General features: G+C 42.6%; 1 protein-coding gene across 1 annotated transcript in view; it reads left to right on the top strand.

Annotated features, from left to right (window-relative positions):
• Nucleotides 1-17,532, top strand: part of LOC143101367 (kinesin-like protein KIF1C) — an 82,871-nt gene extending 65,339 nt beyond the window's left edge. Inside the window, exons 14-23 of the mRNA XM_076264662.1 lie at nucleotides 4,010-4,089; nucleotides 4,405-4,480; nucleotides 4,659-4,738; nucleotides 4,830-4,924; nucleotides 5,875-5,958; nucleotides 6,449-6,629; nucleotides 7,870-7,942; nucleotides 10,156-10,254; nucleotides 12,989-13,594; nucleotides 13,736-17,532. Of these exons, the coding sequence (XP_076120777.1) occupies nucleotides 4,010-4,089; nucleotides 4,405-4,480; nucleotides 4,659-4,738; nucleotides 4,830-4,924; nucleotides 5,875-5,958; nucleotides 6,449-6,629; nucleotides 7,870-7,942; nucleotides 10,156-10,254; nucleotides 12,989-13,594; nucleotides 13,736-14,875 (2,514 nt within the window). The 3' untranslated portion in view covers nucleotides 14,876-17,532. The remainder of the gene's footprint in view (nucleotides 1-4,009; nucleotides 4,090-4,404; nucleotides 4,481-4,658; nucleotides 4,739-4,829; nucleotides 4,925-5,874; nucleotides 5,959-6,448; nucleotides 6,630-7,869; nucleotides 7,943-10,155; nucleotides 10,255-12,988; nucleotides 13,595-13,735) is intronic.
• Nucleotides 17,533-20,710: the final 3,178 nt, after the last annotated feature.

Here is a 20,710-nt window from a genome sequence, read left to right as displayed (position 1 = left end):
GAAATGCAATTCCAGAGGAATTACAATAGTGGATGGAAAGCTGCTGGCTTAATGTTGGTGAGGAGATTCCTGAAAAAAACTAGCTAGAGTTAAACTATATTTTATGCAGGTGAGACATGGAAAAGCAGTTTTAGAAAGATGCAAATATATTTGGGGCTATCAGGTAGGGGGTCGAATTTTGCCATGTTAACTGATGGTAATTCATGTACCCCAGTTATCTTGAAACTCAGTCAGGATGAATGGTCAATCAGGAAACAGGCTTTATTCTTTACAATGATGTGCATCAAGGGAGAGCCACAAGTTTCACCAAGAGGATTCACCTGTATCTCTAACTACACAGAGGCGTATACTAACTTTATGTTACAAACAAAAGAAGGAGTGACCTCTAGGTCCAACCCAGTTTGAATATGCAATAGAAAGGGAGGATGAGGATTAGGCCTTCATCAGGTCTGGTCAGCTTCTATTGTCTTTTAATTAAAACTACCCCCTTTCCTGAGGAAGTCCTTCAGAGGCCTGAACACATGCTGTTCTACAAACATTAACATATCACACCTGGGGCCTATTGCACAAAACTAGGATAAGGGATTAAGCCGGGATATCTTGGTTATCCTGGCTCAATTTATCCGTGATCCAGTTGCACAAAAGCGGGATAGGGGGCAGCAGGATATGTTATGGTATAAGTTACCATGGCGATTTATTCTGTGGAGCTAGCCTGCTCCAGACCAGGCTAAGTTCCAGGATCTATTTAATCTCATCCCTTATCTCAGTCAGCAGTCATCACAAACGGAAACCAATAGTTATTCCACTGCCCACTACACATTGTTATCACATATAACTAGACCCACTGTCATTATTTAAACGTTTGTGATCATTAATTAACTTTTACATATCGCCATTTCCGACCTGTCATGCAACAATGTGACGTCACGGGAGTGCCTAACCATTTTGCACGTGGTGGTCGCGGCACTAGTTGCAATATTCTCCTAAACAGAGGTGTTGCTGTTTGCTGTTGTTGTGAAAAGGCTATCGCTTCCTACTTCTCACCGTGGAAGAAGCAATGAAGCCGCTTTAGTCAAAGATTGTTAAGGCGGAGCAAGATACTTCGTCGTAGTTCATGTCTATGGGCGCGAAATGGGGATCGAATCCTGTCTGCATAAAGAGGCGTGTCGATGACGTATTGATGAGCGTACGTTGCAACCCGCCAACAGCAGCGGCATAAATAACCGGCGCACACCTGATATAAAGTCGATTTTCTCCAGACTGGAATGCTCAAAAATGCTAAAAATGTACCTGAAATGTTCACAAGGGTTTGAGGATCATGAAAACGTGCCCGAAATTCACATTCCTAACTCTATAGAACTAAGACCTTAGCATATGTGGTAAAATTCTGAGCTATGCCCATAGACTTCAATGGAGCAGTCGCTGCCTCTGCTCTGCATAAAGGGGGATTTTGACCCCCCCCTCGTGCGATCCGGGTTCGCGGAAGTGGCTCCTGATGAAGTATCTTGCTCCGCCTTAACAATCTTTGCTTTAGTTATGTCTAGTTGCCATGGTGAATCAGTGAATCTGTGATCGGTGGCGGGGTCTATTTGAGGGAGCCGTGAGCGCGCACTTATCCAGGATAGGTTTCACCTGGCTTGATGAATCCGTGTCTGCTCATCCTGGCTTGCTCGTTGTGCAACCAATTAAGCCTGTACGCTCGTGTTTTGGATTCATTGAGCGCAGCTCAGTAACTTATCCCGGATGTCTTAATTCTGCTTTTGTGCAACGGACCCCTGGTGATAGGCCAAAAGGCTATAGACAGGCTTTCACTGGATTCAAGGATAAACAAAGGATGCTTGCATACAGACCAAAGACACACACACAGGGTACACATGGGTACAAAATCACAAATGACCATAAGAACTACACAGTATTCAAGTCATAAAGACTTGAATCATTAAACTGTTCACATAAAATATGAATACAGAATTATTTCCTTCATAACCTATGGAGACTGACAGCCTATGGGTCATGAAGTACATTTATTTGGATGTGCGGTGGCTTTAACCACATAAAAACAGAGTGAAATAACATTTTGTACTATAGAAACATTATATAATTCGAAACATGCTTTATTGCACCCTAGCTATATTAATGTGCATGTATTTCCATAACCCCGAGATACACGCTTCACCATTACATTTGTCCCGACCAAGAGGGACAAATGAAACAAAACGCACATTCGACTTCTCCTTAAATAACTCTTGAACGGTTTTGTTCAGAGTTGAAAATGCAACTGTATTTGACACAGGACAGGTGACAACATATTAGCTTTCAGGGCCAAAGGGCAAAGTATTTTTTCTTATTTTGCACATTTATTTTTTAAACAAAGTGCCCAGGGGTGTGGCAATTAACAACTTAGGGAGTGGCTTAGCGCATTGTCTAAAAATTGCTATTGTAGCCCCTTGGGTTGGCCGTGAGGCCCCTTTGAAAATCAGAGGTTTACAGGCCACGGTGGCCTTGGTGCCCCCTTCTTTCAATATTCTGCTTTGCGTCCTACTAATAGCGATTTTTATTTAGCCTGTGGCCTGTCAAAATTATCTTAGCATTCACAGCGCAAATTAATTTAGTCTTTTACGCAGTGGAGAAAGTGACAGCGCAAAAAAGAAAGTGCGTCAAAATTCACCCATTCTCAGTTGAACTACTCGCGAAGTAGCCTATTCATCACACAGACATCACAAGTATCACATGAAAGAGCTTTTTCTCAGCTTTTAAACGATGTTTGCCGATAATTGCTGTGTTGAACGGTTCGCGAGAAAAGTAAATAATATAATTCAATTGAATCATATTCTACTGAAGGTTTTGTGTCCCATGATCTCCCTACCCATTCATCTCGGTGGAATACTTTACGAACCCTTCTTTTAACACATGACAAACCATATATCAGAATAAACAGGAGACCTTACCGAACACAAAGGTGTAAAGCAGTCCCCTGTACAGTTAGCCGTTCCAGAGTAATCCAGTTTTGAATTTGCAGTAAAGTTCGACATACATGGATGTCTCCAAATTTGGGCTTTAAGTTTTACAATGTGTTTAAATTGTTCCACATGATTTCATAACGGGCCAAATACAAAATAAATGTTACAAATATCGCCTAGATATTGGTAGCCTAAATCAGAGGACAGCTGACTAAGAGTTTGTGAAAGTAGCCTTAATGATCACAAAATGCTAAGCATGCATCTAGGCTATTTGAGTTTCTTAAAGCTGAGCTGTGCTTAAATTGTTCAATACATGATTTCATAACAGGCCAAATATAAAATAAATGTTATATATAGCATAGATATCTGTAAATATTAGATGATCAGATGATTTACAGTTCTATGCAATATGTCATGTTTCATGTTTTTGTAATGTTTCATACAGTGATGCAGGTCTACTGCAATTAATAGGCTAAATACAACTTTGATCATTTTTATAGCCTACTACTGTATAGTTAACTTTGGCCTTGGTGCCCTGACATGTGGCCTTTGTGCCCCCCACCAAATATGCCCAACTGAAGGCCAAGTGGCCTTGCCCCCAGAATGGTGAAATTCCAAGCCTGGTAATGACTGTTAAAAGTGATTAGAGAAGAGGCGAGAGACACGTATTCATTCGTTTCATTCGTCCCGGTTCTCCCTTAGCAGCTAATGGAAACACGAAACACAATCGCGGGAAACACTGCCAGGTCCGGCAACGTTAGATCAGAAGCAGCAAATGTGCATCGGCATCTTGGCTGCTGAAGTCATTCATTTTTCACACAACATAAACAGAGTAACGCGATTAACGAACTCATTTAAATTCCAGTAATTGTAACTGTGTTACTTGATTAAAAAAAATACTTTGTTACATGCTCGTTACCGCTAAAAGTAGTGGAATTACAATAAAAAATTATATATGTGTGTGTGTGTGTGTGTTTATACTGTAGCTGTGCCTAAGTATATAAATTGTCGCTCATTTTAGTGTGTGTATAACTGTGTTTGATTGACAGGAAACAGAGAAGATAATCGCTGAGCTGAATGAAACTTGGGAGGAGAAACTAAGAAAGACAGAGAACATACGTCTAGAAAGGTACACACACACACAAACACACACACACACACTTTATGTTTTATCTTGGTATTCATTTCTTTCATGTAATAGTCATTGAGTGAATTTAGTGTGTTTTCATAGGTTGTCTGTTTACTTATAAACGTTATGAGGTGCTTTGAGCCATTATGCTAGAAAATGTGCTATAAATAAATTTACCTTACTATACCTTGCCATACAGTATTCTTGTGCAACATTTATCTTCTCTCTATATAATCTATATTCCATTGGTTCCTCATCATTGTTCCTGTCGTCATCATCATCTTCCTCTTCTTTTCTATAATTGTCTGGCATTAGAGAGACACTGTTGGCAGAGATGGGGGTTTCCATCAAAGAGGATGGAGGAACAGTAGGAGTCTTCTCTCCAAAAGGAGTGAGAAAACAGACACACACACACACACACACACACACACACACACACACACACACACACACACACACACACACACACACACACACGCACGGACACACACACACACACACACACACACACACACACACAGAGAAAGTCACTGACACAACTCTAATAACCTCTTTATTGTCTCTTTCAGACACCTCATCTAGTTAACCTGAATGAAGATCCACTAATGTCAGAGTGTCTGCTGTACTACATCAAAGAGGGGGTCACCAGGTGTGTGTGTGTGTAAAAGAGAGAGGTAGACAGTGAGTGTGTGTGTTTTCTGGAGGGTGTGTGTGTAAGTAACGCAATGTTTGCATTGAAGGGTTGGTCAGAAAGAAGTGGATATCAGACTAAGTGGGCAGTTCATCAAAGAGCAGCACTGTGTGTTCTACAGCCAACTCAATGAGAATGGAGAAGGTATGTGTGTGAGTGTCTATTTTTGCGTGTGAGTGTTTACAGTCATTCATATACTGTACATGTCAGTTATCTTGTTTGTATGTTTAGCCCTATGTATTTGTGTGTACACCTTTATTTGTATGTACTGTAAGTAGCAAGTGATGTGATGGGGCCTGAAGGTTCCAAAGCTTTTGGGATTGATTATAAGCAACTTCAGGTGTGTCTTTCATTTGTTGTCATAATTGTATGTACATGAAGATATGGGTGATGTTTGTAGGCCTTATTTTTTTTTTTTTTACTTTTTTGGTGTTTCAGAGGTATCTCACTTCTGGTAAAATGCAGTGCAAAAGTTATGCACACACATCCATACGAAAAAAGAAAATAAGGAAATAAATTCACACATGCACACACACATATACTAAATGGAAATAAGTTCACACATGCTACACAACACGTGTGTGTGTGTGTTTGTGTGTGTGTGTGTGTGTGTGTGTGTGTGTGTGTGTGTGTGTTTACACACACATACACGTATATATGCACACACACATGCACACACTTACTTTTTTCTGTTTCTCTCTGTCCTGGGAAAAGTTGCCAGAGAAGCAAGCCAGGTACCGTTGAATTTGCGATTATTTCCATAATCACCACTTCATTATTCCAGAACTTTCCATCGACCCCATAATGCTTTCCCTCTTCTGTCATACATACACGTCCTGTCCAAAACACACACCAAAGGCACCCAATGCCATCTTGTCTCAGTGTGTGTATGTTTCTGTATATGTGTGTGAGTGAGAGCAAGAAATGAAGAGATCAAGAGGAGGAGAGAGAGAGTGAGAGGGAATGGTGGTGCTGTTCACCCGCTAGTGCTTTTTTGAATTGTCCTTTCCCTATGCACTCTTCTATTTCTCTCTCTCTCTCTCTCTCTCTCTCTCTCTCTCTCTCTCTCTCTCTCTCTCTATCTATCTGTGTAGTGTATGTTACTCTGGAGCCTCTGGAGGGAGCAGAGACTTACGTCAATGGGAAGCAGATCACTGAACCAGTGGTGCTCAAACAAGGTGGGTGTGCTCTTGTGTGTGTGTTTGTGTGAGTGTATTTGTGTGTGTGTGTGTGTGTGTGTGTGTGTGTGTGTGTGTGTGTGTGTGTGTGTACATACAGTCATACAAGAAAAAAAATTTCCTCTGTAAGTAAGTATATTACAGCTTATAACCATGTTCAACAACACAGCAACCTAGGACACAGAAACCTGATTTCTGTAATAACAATGGTAATGCAGGTGACAATTTTTCCCTTGATGAGGGAGAATATACGTGGAATTTCTTATTTCTTGTTTGAATGTGCCCTATTTCCTCTGCTTTAAGGGTAAATAAAATTATTGTGTTTTCCATTTAGTTTTAAGAGCAGGAAGTGTGCCAAAATGTGTTAAGGTGATTCACAGATGTCCATTTGTGGTCTGGCAATTTGAATTTCATAATTATACTCTCCTCTCCCCTATCTGCCATCTCATTCTTTCTCTGCCTCTCTCTTGCTCCTCCTCCTCTCTGTCAGGAAACCGCGTTGTGATGGGGAAGAATCACGTGTTCAGGTTTAACCACCCAGAGCAGGCTCGTCTGGAGCGAGAGCGCAGTGCCACCCAAGACCAGCAGGGGGAGCCAGCTGACTGGAACTATGCCCAGAAAGAGCTGCTAGAGAAACAAGGGATTGACATTAAACTAGAGATGGAGAAGAGGTGAGAGAGAGAAAAAGAGGGAGACATTGGAGTGAGTGGAGATAAAAAAAAAGCCATAGCCATAGGTCATCACTCATCACTGTTTAAGAGCTCTTCTTTTCGTTACCAGCAATGGCTGAGTCCGAACGCGTTAGACCGGCTCCCACAGTATGCTAAGCTGAAGTATGGGCTAATTTCAGCTTTCACATGATTGTGTCTTCTTTATAATAACAATTCTTTTCTAAAAATAGACTTTTAAAAATCATGATATATTGTGATTGCACAGTACTGAAATATACAGTATATTGTAGTATGGATGTGAGAAGGGTAGAGAAACGGAACCATGAAATGCTAGAAAGATGCTTTCTAACATAGATAGATAGATAGATAGATAGATAGATAGATAGATAGATAGATAGATAGATACTTTATTGATCCCCAAGGGGAAATTCAGGGGGTCTCAGTAGCATACAGACATCACACACAACATGCACTTACAGCAGAAATGGTAAATATAAGTATAAGCATATATATATATATATATATATAACATTATATTTCTAACAGCAGGAGTTCATACAGAACATTAATAATGAACCTGACTATTAGTCCTATGTGCTCTTTTGCAGCTGTGGGGTAGAACTGAATGTAGTTTATTGAGACTCCTTATGAAACTCATTGTACTTTAATTTGTATAACATGCCATGCGCTTTGCAATGTGTCAATACAGTCCTGCACTAACTAATGCTAATTTAATGAACTGGGCAAAACATTTTGTGAATTTAACACCACACTGCAACACACAACACCACCCTACACGCAAGCACTGGTGGGTCAGTGCGCAGTTCATGAATTCATCTATAGTGGCACTGTTTCCTTGAAACTTATCATGGCAAATTATAAATGACAAACCCTCATTTAAAGTCAACTTGATTGTGTTTTTCTAGATGTTAAATAAAACACTATAAATCATTTAAATTATTTCAGCTACATTGCGCTGACATGTGTAAATTAATTGGCAAATATTGATATTTCTGTCTGTTCTCATTGCATGGTTTCTGCAGCATAGTATCCGTATGTACAGTAGTGTGCATTGCAGATTGAAATTAGTGCCCTTAATCAGTTAGAAACATATTTATTTTGAACACTTTCTTCAAAATAAATAGTAATAGTAATAGTAAAATAATTTCTTTCCTCTGTGGTGGTTTTTTTTAGAATTTAGTATTTTTAAATGAGTCTTCTCCCCCTTTCTGCTCATCAGGCTACAGGATGTGGAGAATCAGTACCGGAAAGAGAAGGAGGAGGCGGATCTACTGCTAGAGCAGCAGAGACTGGTTAGTGTGTCGCCATGCCCATCTCTTTTTTTGAGCAACGCGCCAAGGGGTGTAGCAATTAACGACCAAAGGAGGGGTCTGGCGTGTTGTCTAAAAATTGCTATCGTACACTACCTAAAACGCATTACGCCACTAACCAACAGAAACCTGGGGCCTATTGCACAAAAGCAGAATTAAGACATCCGGGATAAGTTACTGAGCTGCGCTCAATGAATCCAAAACACGATCGTACAGGCTTAATCCCGGATAAGTGCGCACTCACGCCTCCCTCAAATAGACCCCGCCACCGATCACAGATTTACTGATTCACCATGGCAACTAGAGCGGCTTCATTGCTTCTTCTACGGTGTGAAGTAGGTAGCGATAGCCTTTTCACAACAGCAACAAACAGCAACACCTCTGTTTAGGAGAATATTGCAACTAGTGCCGCGACCACCACGCGCGAAATGGTTAGGCACTCCCGTGACGTCACATTGTCGCATGACAGGTCGGGAATGGCGAGTATGTAAAAGTTATTTAATGATCACAAACGTTTAAATAATGACAGTGGGTCTAGGTATATGTGATAACAATGTGTAGTGGGCAGTGGAAAAATTATTGGTTTCCATTTGTGGTGACTGCTGACTGAGATAAGGGATGAGATAAAATAGATCCTGGAATTTAGCCTGTTCTGGAGCAGGCTAGCTCCACAGAATAAATCGCCATGGTAACTTATACCATAACATATCCTGCTGCCCCCTATCCCGCGTTTGTGCAACTGGATCACGGATAAATTGAGCCAGGATAACCAAGATATCCCGGCTTAATCCCTTATCCTAGTTTTGTGCAACGGGCCCCTGGTCAGAAGTCCATGGCGAGTTGTTTATGTTATTTTAAGGGCGCATTATCAACAGTGATATGGGTGGGTGCACAACGCATGCTTCTTTCATCCATGAACGCACACCAGCGCACATCCATGCAAAACATTACAAATTACACGATTACAATGGGAACATAATTAGAATAAAGATATTCCGAAATACATCCCACAATGAGTAGTTATTCACCATCATTTGCAAATTGGTAATGACGGATAAAAGTGATTAGGCGAGAGGCAAATATGAAGCACAGCTGAAGACGCACTGTCAGCTAGCTAGCAGCAACTCCTCTGTAGGCCAAAGTCTTCTTCTTATTATTATTATTATTATTACAGTGCATGAAAATGGACTGTACTGTTCTTCCTAGGCTTCTTCTTTTTAGAGTGCATGAAAATGCACTCTACTGTTATCCGAATTATTCTTAATTACAGTGCATGAAATGCACTGTACTGTTCTTCCTAGGCTTTTTATTACAGTGCATGAAAATGCACTGTACTGTTCTTCCTAGGCTTCTTATTACAGTGCATGAAAATGCACTGTACTGTTCTTCCTAGGCTTCTTCTTATTACAGTGTATGAAAATGCACTGTACTGTTCTTCCTAGGCTTCTTCTTATTAGAGTGCATGAAAAATGCACTCTATTGTTATCCGATTTCTTCTTATTACAGTGCATGAAAATGCACTGTACTGTTCTTCCTAGGCATTTTATTACAGTGCATGAAAATGCACTGTACTGTTCTTCCTAGGCTTCTTCTTATTCTTCCTTCTAACGCGTTTAATGCAGCTTCAACCGTTTAACGTAGAAACTTCATTCAAACTGCGTTGCGTAGGTCTTACTTAGGACATGGGTGCTATGTATTTTTCAGCTTTGTAACTTTTATACTTTTTAAACTTATTAATTAAAAACTGTTCAAAATTTCCCCATTGACTTAACATTGTGATTATGACATCACAATACGGCTGTTAAGCAATTAGAATCCTATGGCAGGTGTTAAGATTGGCACCGTACACTAAGCGATCTAGTTGACGGGAGTGTGCCGCGACTACTGTACAACTCCCAAGATTTCTGTCCAACTTTGGAAATTTAGACGCTGGCTATGAAATTGCATGAAAATCATACAATGTAAGGCCGGCATTAATTGCAACTTGTGTCTCAGACTCTAGTCCCTATCTTGGGTATGTGGTATACAAGCATGCGTATATAGGACTAAACATCTTCCGAAAATAGAAATGGAATGGTAATGGATTTTTGTGGTGTTTACACATTGTGTTTTTGTGTGATATTCTGTGGATCTCTTTCTCCCTCTCATCTTCAGTCTGTCTTTCTATTTCTTTATGTGTGTGTGTGTGTGTGTAGTATGCTGACTCAGATAGTGGTGACGACTCTGATAAGCGCTCCTGTGAGGAAAGCTGGAGGCTAATTTCATCCCTCAGAGAGAAACTACCAGCTAACAAGGTGACACACAAACACACACACACACACACACACACACACACACACACACACACACACACACACACACACATACACATACACATGCACACAAACTAATTACTAAGACCCTTGGTAGGAGCTCCCATCTGATTTATGTAACCAAGTTAGTACTCATTTACTGTTCCAAAATTTGACAGAGAGACAAAGTGACAGGCATAAACACAAACAGACACACACACACACACACACACACACACTGACATGCGAGCATACGGAAAAAGAGTTATACCAGCTGAGAAAACAAATGAAGAGCCATTCAAAAAACTGAATCATACAGGCTGGCACACACTGGAATACACAGACACACACACACACACACACACACACACACACACACACACACACACACACACACACACACACACACACACACACACACACACAAACACACTCATACACACTCAAACTCCTCTTTCCACAAAACCCACTCGTTCTAAACCCCGTCACCCTTGGCTCACAAACCGTATACGTTCAGTATGTAAGAAACGTACTCCACCCTCTCTCCTCCCTCAATCACACTCATTTTAATATGCTAACTAGAAGGCCGATCGAGAGCACAGACCTCCGAGAAGACAAAATGGCCTATCCCACAATATTAATAAGAATGAAAACTCATTTGTGGATCCATCCGTTCTCGAACCTGCTCCAAAATGTAATCATTGAAATCATCAATTAAAAAAGTTTATTTCCAGCGAATGCAAAGTAGAAGTGCTGACGAAATGGCAAGAATCTTACGTCTTTATTATCTGTAATTCATCAATGTCTTGTATGTGGAGCGCTTTGGGTTGCACTCTGTGCATGTTAAATGTGCTATACTAAATAAAACTGACTAGACTTGACTTAATAATAATAAGTAATTAATAACAGAAAAACAGTAGTGTCAGAGCGTGGCAATAGCTAGTAGGGTCAGAGACCGTGGCAGATTCATTGGTCAGTCTGCAAGTAGATGACAGGGTTCGCATAATGGGGTTTGGTGTGCATTTGAACTATTACAAAATAACTGCATTAATTAAAAAGTCATTAAATCAATCGTTTCCAAGTAAGAGACCATGCATTGCACACCCGAAGTAGAATAAACAAAGTTGATCCAGGCCACCTTTACAATTTCTAGATCGTAATTCCTATAATGCACACAAGTGTGATAACAATGCAAATGCTTAATCGAGGAAAGACAAAGTAGCCTATGCAGTCAATAACAATAAGGGAAATAGCTTCATTTCACACATATTAGGCCTGTAATTCAACATTTGACACGTCTGATATGTTTAATGTTCTAAAGACGTCAAATAGCCCGTTATAGTTACCAAATTGATAGTCAAAGACCACATTACATCCTGTCTGTCTACTGCATTAGACCCACTGCAGTTTGCTTATAGGTCTAACAGGTCTACAGATGATGCTGTAGCTTTGGCCTTGAATACTGCTCTCTCTCACTTGGATCAGAACAACACATACGTACAGATGCTCTTTATCGACTTCAGCTCCGCCTTCAACAACATAGTATAGTACCATCTAGGCTCATTATGAAACTACAAGACCTGAACATCAGTCCCTCCATGTGCAGCTGGATACTAAACATCACCTCCTCCAGTCTAACACTCAGCACTGGTGCTCCACAGGCTTGTGTGTTAAGCCCCCTGTTGTACTCACTGTTCACATATGATTGTGCAGCCACTAACCGCTCCAACACCATCATTACGTTTGCTGATGACACCACCATAATCGGCTGCATCAAGAATGGTGATGAGTGTGCCTACAGAGCAGAGGTGGCAACAATGACATCTTGGTGTCAGGATAAAAGTCTGCTGCTCAATGTAACAAAAACCAAGGAGCTGAGAGTGGATTACAGACGGCTGCAGGGAGAAGAACATGCACCCATTCACATCGGGAGTGCAGCTGTTGAGAGAGTCAAAAGCTTCAGATTCCTAGGTATAAACATCAGTGAGGATCTGAGCTGGACACACCATATTGGTGTTGTTACAAAGACAGCTAGACAGCGGCTCTTCTTTCTGCGCCGTCTGCGGAAATTTGGCATGGACTACAAAAAATTTGACCAACCTTTACCACTGTACAATAGAGAGCCTTCTGACTGGTGGCATAACAACGTGTTATGGTAACAGCACTGCCCAGGTTCGAAAATCGCTACAAAGAGTTGTCAGAGCAGCACAGCACATTACAAGGACTGAGTTACCATCCATCCAGGACCTCTACAGCCAGTGCTGCAGAAGAAAGGCAAACCGTATCGTTTCTGACCCCAGTCGTCCCAGCCACTGTCTTTTCACCCTCCTGCCTTCTGGCAGACGATACAAGAGCATAAGGACCCGTACCAGCAGATACAGGGATAGTTTCTACCCGCAAGTCATCAGGATGCTGAACCATCCTTGAAAATCCCCACATAATGGCACTTAGTTTTTTGGATTTTGTTTTACCCTCTTCTTCCTTCTCTCTCCATCCTATTTTTATAGTGGTTTTTTTATTTATTCTTGTTGAATGGACACCTGAGCACAAGGAATTTCAATGCTGATAAATGCTTATTTATGAGTACATGATAATAAACTTGAACTTGAACTTGTTTTCCTTAATGTAGTCTTACCAACTTTTTAGAACGGTTTACTGTTTTATTTATTTGTAATGTGTTATTTTGTAAGTTGCTTTTAAAAAACCTTAAGCATACTTAACCCCCCTTCTTCAACAGGTGCAGTCCATTGTGAAACGAGTGGGTCTGCCAAGCAGTGGGAAGCGCCGCCAGCCCCTCCGCGTCTACCAGATCCCCCAGCGCCGGCGCATCTGCAAGGACCCGCAGCGCGTCACCGCTGATGACCTACGTCTGCAAGCAGTTAAGGAGATCTGTTACGAGGTGGCACTGGGTGACTTTCGGCACTCGCGGCGCGAGGTAGAGGCTTTGGCTCTGGTCAAGATGCGTGAGCTGGGCCGTCTGTATAACCGACGTGAGGCGGCTGAGCCTGACAGCTGGCAGGCGGTGGCTGAGGACGTATGGAACACTGTGGGCATGGGCGAGAACGCTAACACCACCGTCAATATTGCGGCAGTTGAGATGGGCGGAGAGGGAGGAGGAGGTGGAGGTGGAAAGGGGGAGGAGGTGAGAGGAGGAGGTGGTGTTGTTGTTGGTGGTGGTGGTGGTGGTGGCGGTGGAGGAGGGGATTTGGGCGACCTGAAGGCGCACATCCATAAGCTGACGGACATCCTGCAGGAGGTGAAGCTGCAGAACAACATGAAGGACGAGGAGATCAAAGCCCTCAGAGACCGCATGATCAAGATGGAGAGTATCATACCGCTGCAGGTACACACACACACCCATACATCCACATGCACACACACACACACACACACACACACAATACATATCACGCACACATACACGCAGAAAAAGAATAAGACACATTAACACTGTATACGTGGTTACTTTGTGTGTGTGACTCAGGATGATGGCTCTCCAGAAGACATGGATGACAAGGAGGCAGGTGACAGCGGTGACGACCCTTTGGGCGGAATGGAGCCCGGGGAGGGGACAGGGCGTGTGACCAAGCTGATGGAGGAGGACCCAGCGTTCCGCCGTGGGCGCCTGCGCTGGCTGCGCCAGGAGCAGCAGCGTCTGCACAACCTGCAGCAGCAGCAGATCACCAAGAAGCTCAGACGCAGCAGTAGCGGAGCCGGCATCAGTGCCATCACTGCCAGCGGGCAGGAGGGGGGCGCCGTGGTCCACCTGCCAGGCACGGGGCGCTTTATCCCACCGCAGGAGTGCAAGCTCAAGTTCCCCTTCAAGAGCAACCCACAGCACCGGCTCTCCTGGCCCCACGCGCTTACCGAGAATGAGAACGACAGAGAGAGGGAGGCAGGAGAAGGAGGAGGAGAAGGGGATGAAGAGGGTGGAGGCAGGAAAAGTGGAACTAGTCCCTCCCCGCCGCTGCCTGCACTGGCTGCACACGCTGCCCCGTTCGTCCCGGGCACTGGCGCACCTCTGTTGCCCCTGCCTTTCCAGATGACTCCCCACGTGCCCATCATCATGGGCCCGCATCGCATGCGCAACCCCTCACCAAGCCGTGGGCCCTGGCAACCACAACAGCAGCAGCAGCAGCGTAACTACAGCAACGGGAACTACAGCAATGGGAACTATAGTAATGGTCACTTGGGAAACCATCAGCAACACCACCAGCAGCAGCACTTCCAGCAGCAACAGCCCAGGCGCTACCGACGCAACTCTCTTGACAGCTCCGTTGCCCAAGGCAACCCTGGTCATTATGGCAACCATAACGGCAACAACAGCAGTCACCAGCAGGGAGGCGGGAGAGGTGGCAATGGTGCCCGGTACCGACGTCCATCTCCCAGCCCTGGCGAGAGAGACAGGGGTGGCAGTGGTGGTGGAGATGGGTACTATGGCAACCAGCGTAGGCAACAGGGTGGTCAGTGCTACCAGCAGTACCCTTTTGCGCCCCCATTCAACCATGGACGAGGAGCCCCAGGAGATTGGGGGCCTAAGGCACAGGGCTACAGCACACCACCCCGCATGAGACGACAGAACAGTGCTCCAGACCTGAAGCAGAGCAGAGAAACCCCTGTCTGAGTGTGTGTGTGTGTGTGTGTGTGTGTGTGTGTGTGTGTGTGTGTGTGTGTGTGTGTGTGTGTGTGTGTGTTTGTGTGTGTGTGTGTGTGCTTGTATGTGTGGGGATGTGAGAGAAATAACAACACTCTTCATATCTTCCTGCTATTTGTTCATTACAACTTTGGTGATGTTCGCTCATTTGACTAGCCAACAGTGTGTGGCTGTGTGTATTTGTGTGTGTGTGTGTGTGTGTGTGTGTGTGTGTGTGTGTGTGTGTATGTATGTATGTGTGTGTGTGTGTGTCTGTGTATGTGCGTTTGTGTGGGTGTTTTTCCTGATTAACCCTCACTCATGTCTGCTTCTGCTGGATCGTACAGGAAATGATGTGAGCTGGTGGTTGTGTGATGTATGTCCTGTTTGGGACAGGCTCTGTTCTAACGCACAAACATGAGTCAGCAATGAGTGTGCTATTTTGGCATGCCTCACCAAATAACTCGACTTGTTGTGTTCAAGAATATACAGTACATACCTCTCAATGTTATTGCAATAGACATGTTATTCTCTTTTAGTTTGTGGTAGATATGTCTGTGTTTGTGTGGGTGCATACATGTTTGTTGAATGGTTAAGCTACTGATAATCCCAAAGAAATACATCCTAGTTGATAAGGAGTTGCTGACATTGGTTTTGAGCGTATGTGTGTATGAATTGTGTTTGTGTGTGTGTGTCTGCCTGTTCTAACAGGATTAAGTACAGTACCTCCTTTATGTTTCAGGAGGAGTTTGAGTCAGTGTGAGGAATGCAGGAGTACAGGAGAAGGATGTGCAGAGAGAAAGATGCAAAGATGTGGACTGAGGCGGAGAGTTAAAAATGTAGGGAGAAAGCAGAAATAGGAACATAGATTTGTTTTCAGTCGAAAGCACCTTATGTTTGTTCATCACTACAACACTCTCAAGAGTCATGTTATGCCTCCCCTTTGCTGTTCAACATTAGTTCATATTTTAAAGGTGTTTCTCTTTTGCTGTATTGAACATCTTATATTATGATGAATTCATTTTTGGACATTTATTTTGCAGTTTGTTCTGCACCTCACCTGCAGATACTATAGGTCACAAAAGGAACAGTGGTGTGAGACTTCATTCTCATGTTTTACTTTGTTTTTTGAAGTATGTGTGGGTGTGCTGTGCAGAGACTGATTTCTTTTATCTATTGAGAAGTTACACACGTTTTTTAGATCGTGCTAGTTTTTTTTTTTTTTTTTGGGGGGGGGGGGGGTGATCTTATGTTAAAACATGCAGTTGCCATGAAAATAATGCAGTATTTCTGTTTGGGTGTTCATGGCAACGGTTAAAGGAAGACACATTGATAAGGCTGAGTGGGACCGGATTCAGTGGTAGAGGAAACAAGAAAGTGAGAGAGAGAGAGAGAGAGAGTAAAAAAGAGTACATAATGAATGGGAGAGAGAAATTGACAGAAAGTGATCATTTGAAAGTAGTACTGGATGCTATTGAGAACAGTTTGTCCAAGGCCAGACTTTTAACAGATTATTGAACGTAAAATTCCTGGTTGGAGTTTCAAGCGGGCACTTTTAAAGGGACGACTTTGAAAGGCATGTCTCTGGTAACCTGAACCTCGCCAGATGAATTTCGCTCCGCCTAGCTCCACTCATCCATCTGGAACCGATCCATTGGAATGGTGTTTCAGAAGGCTAGGCCTAATCAAAAAATGCTTGCATATGATTGAATAAGCCACTTGTCCGTCATCTATTGACGTGCTACTTCAACCACTCACATCGAAGCCAACCCGTGACGCTGATAACAGTCTCACGGTCGCTTCTCCACTACGTCACATCTATGAAACTCCCGCCCTGCGTCCTGATTGGCTGAACCATAAAGTCGGTTGCAGAAATCACTCTCAATGGAAGAGGTCCCAGATGGATGTGAGTGAAGCTAGGCGGAGCTAAGCGGAACGGAATTCATCTGGCGAGGGTCAGGTTATGTCTCTGGTGCACAGATGCCATTCTATGCTGAGGACACTGAGGCCTTGTCCCTTGTCCTAAAAATTGTCAGATTTGTCTTCATGCATTTTTCGAAGGCTCACCATGTTCTATTGCTGAACAGCAAGGACAATGTGACACCAGCGCTCTGTGAGGGAGACGCAGAAGTGAAGCTGTTTAATCAGCCAAATGCGCTGCTGCCCCCGGCCAATGACATCACCAGTCTAGTGATGCTGTTGTGCCATCAAAGAGCCATAGGGATATGTCGGTATGACAACAAATAAAAAAAGATTGTGGAGAACGAGCGACAGAACTAAACAGGACTAAAAAGTCGGGGTAAGGGGTGCAGTGGGCCTGTCTAAAGTTGGCCTCTGCCTGGTTCCTTAATCCCCTCGACGCACCAACATGAATGCCCCAGTGGCATATTGCCTACAGTTGTCATAATGACAGCTTGTGTTTGTGTGTGACTGTGTGCGTGTGTGTTCATTTTTAAAAAACTTGATACTTAACAGTTAGCTGTAGGACAATCTGTGTGTGTGTGTGTGTGTGTGTGTGTGTGTGTGTGTGTGCGTGTGTATATATCTGTCTGCCCTCTTTTGGTTATGTTGCGCCAGCTTGTGCCTTTGAATTGCCTCTTGATCTCTGATGTGTGTTTAATCCCCTACTAAAGATGAACTATACGTTGCCTTTGACTTTTTGTTTTCTATTTTATTATTAAAGAAATGCTGCTCCTCACCCCTGCTTTGTGCAAGCATAAGTGTGTGTGTGTGTGTGTGTGTGTGAAAGAGAGAGAGAAAGAGAAGAGTGGGAATGACCGATGCTACTCTGCCCTGCAAATGTAGTGACTTATGTCCACTGGTGGAGCCTTGTCTGTTCCACCGTGCTGTTAAGAGTTTGTTTTTGTCACCCCAGCCTGGATCAGAAGAGCTGTTGAAGCAGAACTAGGAACTACTTCAAGATAGATCCAGAATTTTTTTGTGATTTAGGCCTGGGGTGATTGGACTCCTGCTGGGATACTCCTGGCGTGGTGGTTTTGTCTTTTCATTTCTTTAGTTCCTTCATTTCTTCCTTTGATTCCTGGGTGTTGAAAGATGGAAGTAACAAAAGGAAAAGTTTGTGATAATCTGTGGTTGAACATGCAAAACAAGTCAATAAAGGTCAAAAAGTGAGAAAAAATAAATAAATATGTGTTTGTGTGTGTGCGAGGAGGAAAAGAATAAATTATATCCAGAAATCTGGTTAGAAACTTTGATGTCCGATCATTTTGCATCTCTTTTACAGACACACACATAGTTGTTAAAAATCGCACAGGTCACTTAGGCCTACCTTTAAAAACTGGGGGATATACAGTGGCTTGCAAAACTACCATGGGCACAGCAGCACAATGATATAATGCAGCACCTGAAAATAGTCCCTGTAGGTTAACTTCCAGCAACAAGGTTGAGGTGCTGCAGACGAATTGGTTAGTGCAGGCATGCAAACTCCTCACCTTTCGGCGAAATTCGCCGTTTTGAATCCAAAATGACTGACTTACGTGGTTTGTGCAGAACCGATGAGAAAATATTTTTTTGGGGGGGGTCAACGTGAGCTGAGTTTACTATTGTGCAGACGCAAACACATCTTGGTGTTGCCAGAGCGCCATTAAAAATTTCAGCAACGAATGTTAGGCTATGTGCGTTTACTACATCAGTGGAAGATTGTTGCTGCAGAGGCAACGTGAACAGAACGCTCGCGCAGGTATAGCCTCCTTTTGTGAGCGCAGATAGGCCTAGATGCGTCTGAAATGTCAGCTGGAATGTGAGCACGGCGAGGAGAGGTGCCTAGAGATGTCACAGGTGGGCTAGTTAAAACTTTCAACTTCTGTTAGCAAAAGACGTTGAGATTAGTGTAGCAACGTAGCATTGGCGGTTTTGTTTTAATGTTGTTAAAGTTAGCGATATGAGACAGAAATATAGACACAACGAGTTAATTTGATGAATAGGTTACGTGCTGTACTTGGTCTAGATCGGCAAAAGGTGAAGCAAATACACGGACCTTATCAGTATAGCAAATGCTAATGTGAATAACCTAAAGAGTTAAATGTCTCCTAAACTGCGCTGTGCAAAACGTTTAACTCTTTCATTATTCACATTAGCCTTTGCTATACTGATCTTTGCAATACTGATCTTGCTCAGAGACAAAATCATTGTTGATTGACATGTCTTTAAGAAACGTTCAGTGACCTGATCTGAAGTAGCCTGTGCCTATAGGGTAGGCTACAGTTTAACATGTAGTGTGAACACTATTCACACAACACAACTTTATTGACATTTCTGTAATTATTCCATAGTGTAGTCATTCCATCAGAACCTCTGACAAACAATCAAAATAGTCCAGAAACCACACAGTAAGGCTTTTATTGTCAGTATGCATTTTGGGTAACCAAAAGTCCTATGGGGAGTTTCCATTGGGCATTTTACAAAACACATGAGCAAATCTTAGCAAATAATGGTCTAAATGACTCATTTTTCATTTTATTTTGATCTACTTTTGCACACGGCTTCACAAGACCTGGTCTAGACACAAAAATGCCCATTCCATAGGAAGTTAAAACATTTCAAATCGATTTTACAATTTAGTCTTGTCTACCCTATTTTATATAATGTTAGTCTGAAATAGTGTGTGTCTCAAGCAAGTTTCACCTGGTTTGGTTCAACAAATATTCAAACTTATCATCTTTATTCTAATACTATGCCTACTATGTCTTCATGTCCAATAGGCCTGAAATCTTCAGAAATGTCTGAACTTCAGGCACAGAGAAAAAAGAAAGAAAGAAAACTCATGTAGATTGCTTAGGAGAGGAGGGCCATGCTGAAGCATGCTGCCAAACAGTGCAACGGGCCCCTCACACTTAAGGAGAAATAGGAGAAGAAGACACTTTTTTTATATTCACTTATTTTTATCATACATATGATATTTTTGGCCACAACAAATTTTTTTGTGATTTTATAGTTTGTTTTCTTTGTAAATCTCTGGTTTTGGGCCTTTTCATACTCCGTGGAAGCTATGCACTATTATCACTTCGCGTGCCCTTCTCACCTTTTTCACCCCTGACCAGTTTGCATGCCTGTTAGTGACTGGATTATTACGCCTGAATTAGAGTATAGTTCCATGTCAAATCAGCCAAGAAAATCGCCATGTTTCCTTTTACACTTTCTAACTTGAGAAGTTTTAAATAGAAAAATTTCTCTAAAATATTTACGAGAATACTTACGAGAAGGACTACTCTTTGAAGTAGCGTATGACATCTTTTAACGTCAGCTAGGATATTTATGGTGCGGCTTCCGTAGCTAGTAAATCGCGCTTGCAGTGGGGGAGAGCTGGAGTCTGTTGCAATATACAGTACCATCTCACCGCGAGATGGAAGAATTTCCCCCAATAATTAACCCATGAGATTACAAAATGTAGCTTTAACTATGTGCTGTTGGCCAAATGTCAGGTCTGATGTTGATAATTTTTGTGACTTATGTCCCACTTGTGAGGCATAGGAAACCTGTACCACACCAAAGCACCCTTACAATCCATTCACGCAGACAGACCATTTCTGTTTGTGTGTACAGACATCACAGAATTGCCACACACATCACAGGGACATAGATATGTGCTAGTAGTACAAGATCATTTCACTAAGTATGCGAATGATTTTACTATGTCAGACCAGAAAGCAACAACAGTAGCACAGCTGCTTTGTGAGAGATACATTCCTGCACATGGAGTTTCTGAAGAACTGTTTTCAGATCAGGGACGACAGTATGAATCAGAAATCATTCAGACAATTTGTTGTTGAGACTACATTAAGAAAGAGAACTATACCGGTCCGTATA

The sequence above is a fragment of the Alosa pseudoharengus genome, unplaced genomic scaffold (assembly GCF_046254945.1).
Source record: "Alosa pseudoharengus isolate Yale_2024_CS ecotype anadromous, Long Island Sound unplaced genomic scaffold, YU_APseudo_1.1 YU_APseudo_1.1_scf_33, whole genome shotgun sequence".
NCBI classification, from domain to species: Eukaryota; Metazoa; Chordata; class Actinopteri; order Clupeiformes; family Clupeidae; genus Alosa; species Alosa pseudoharengus.
The sequence above is the reverse complement of the archived record's forward strand: the minus strand, read 5'-3'. Positions and strand labels throughout refer to the sequence as shown.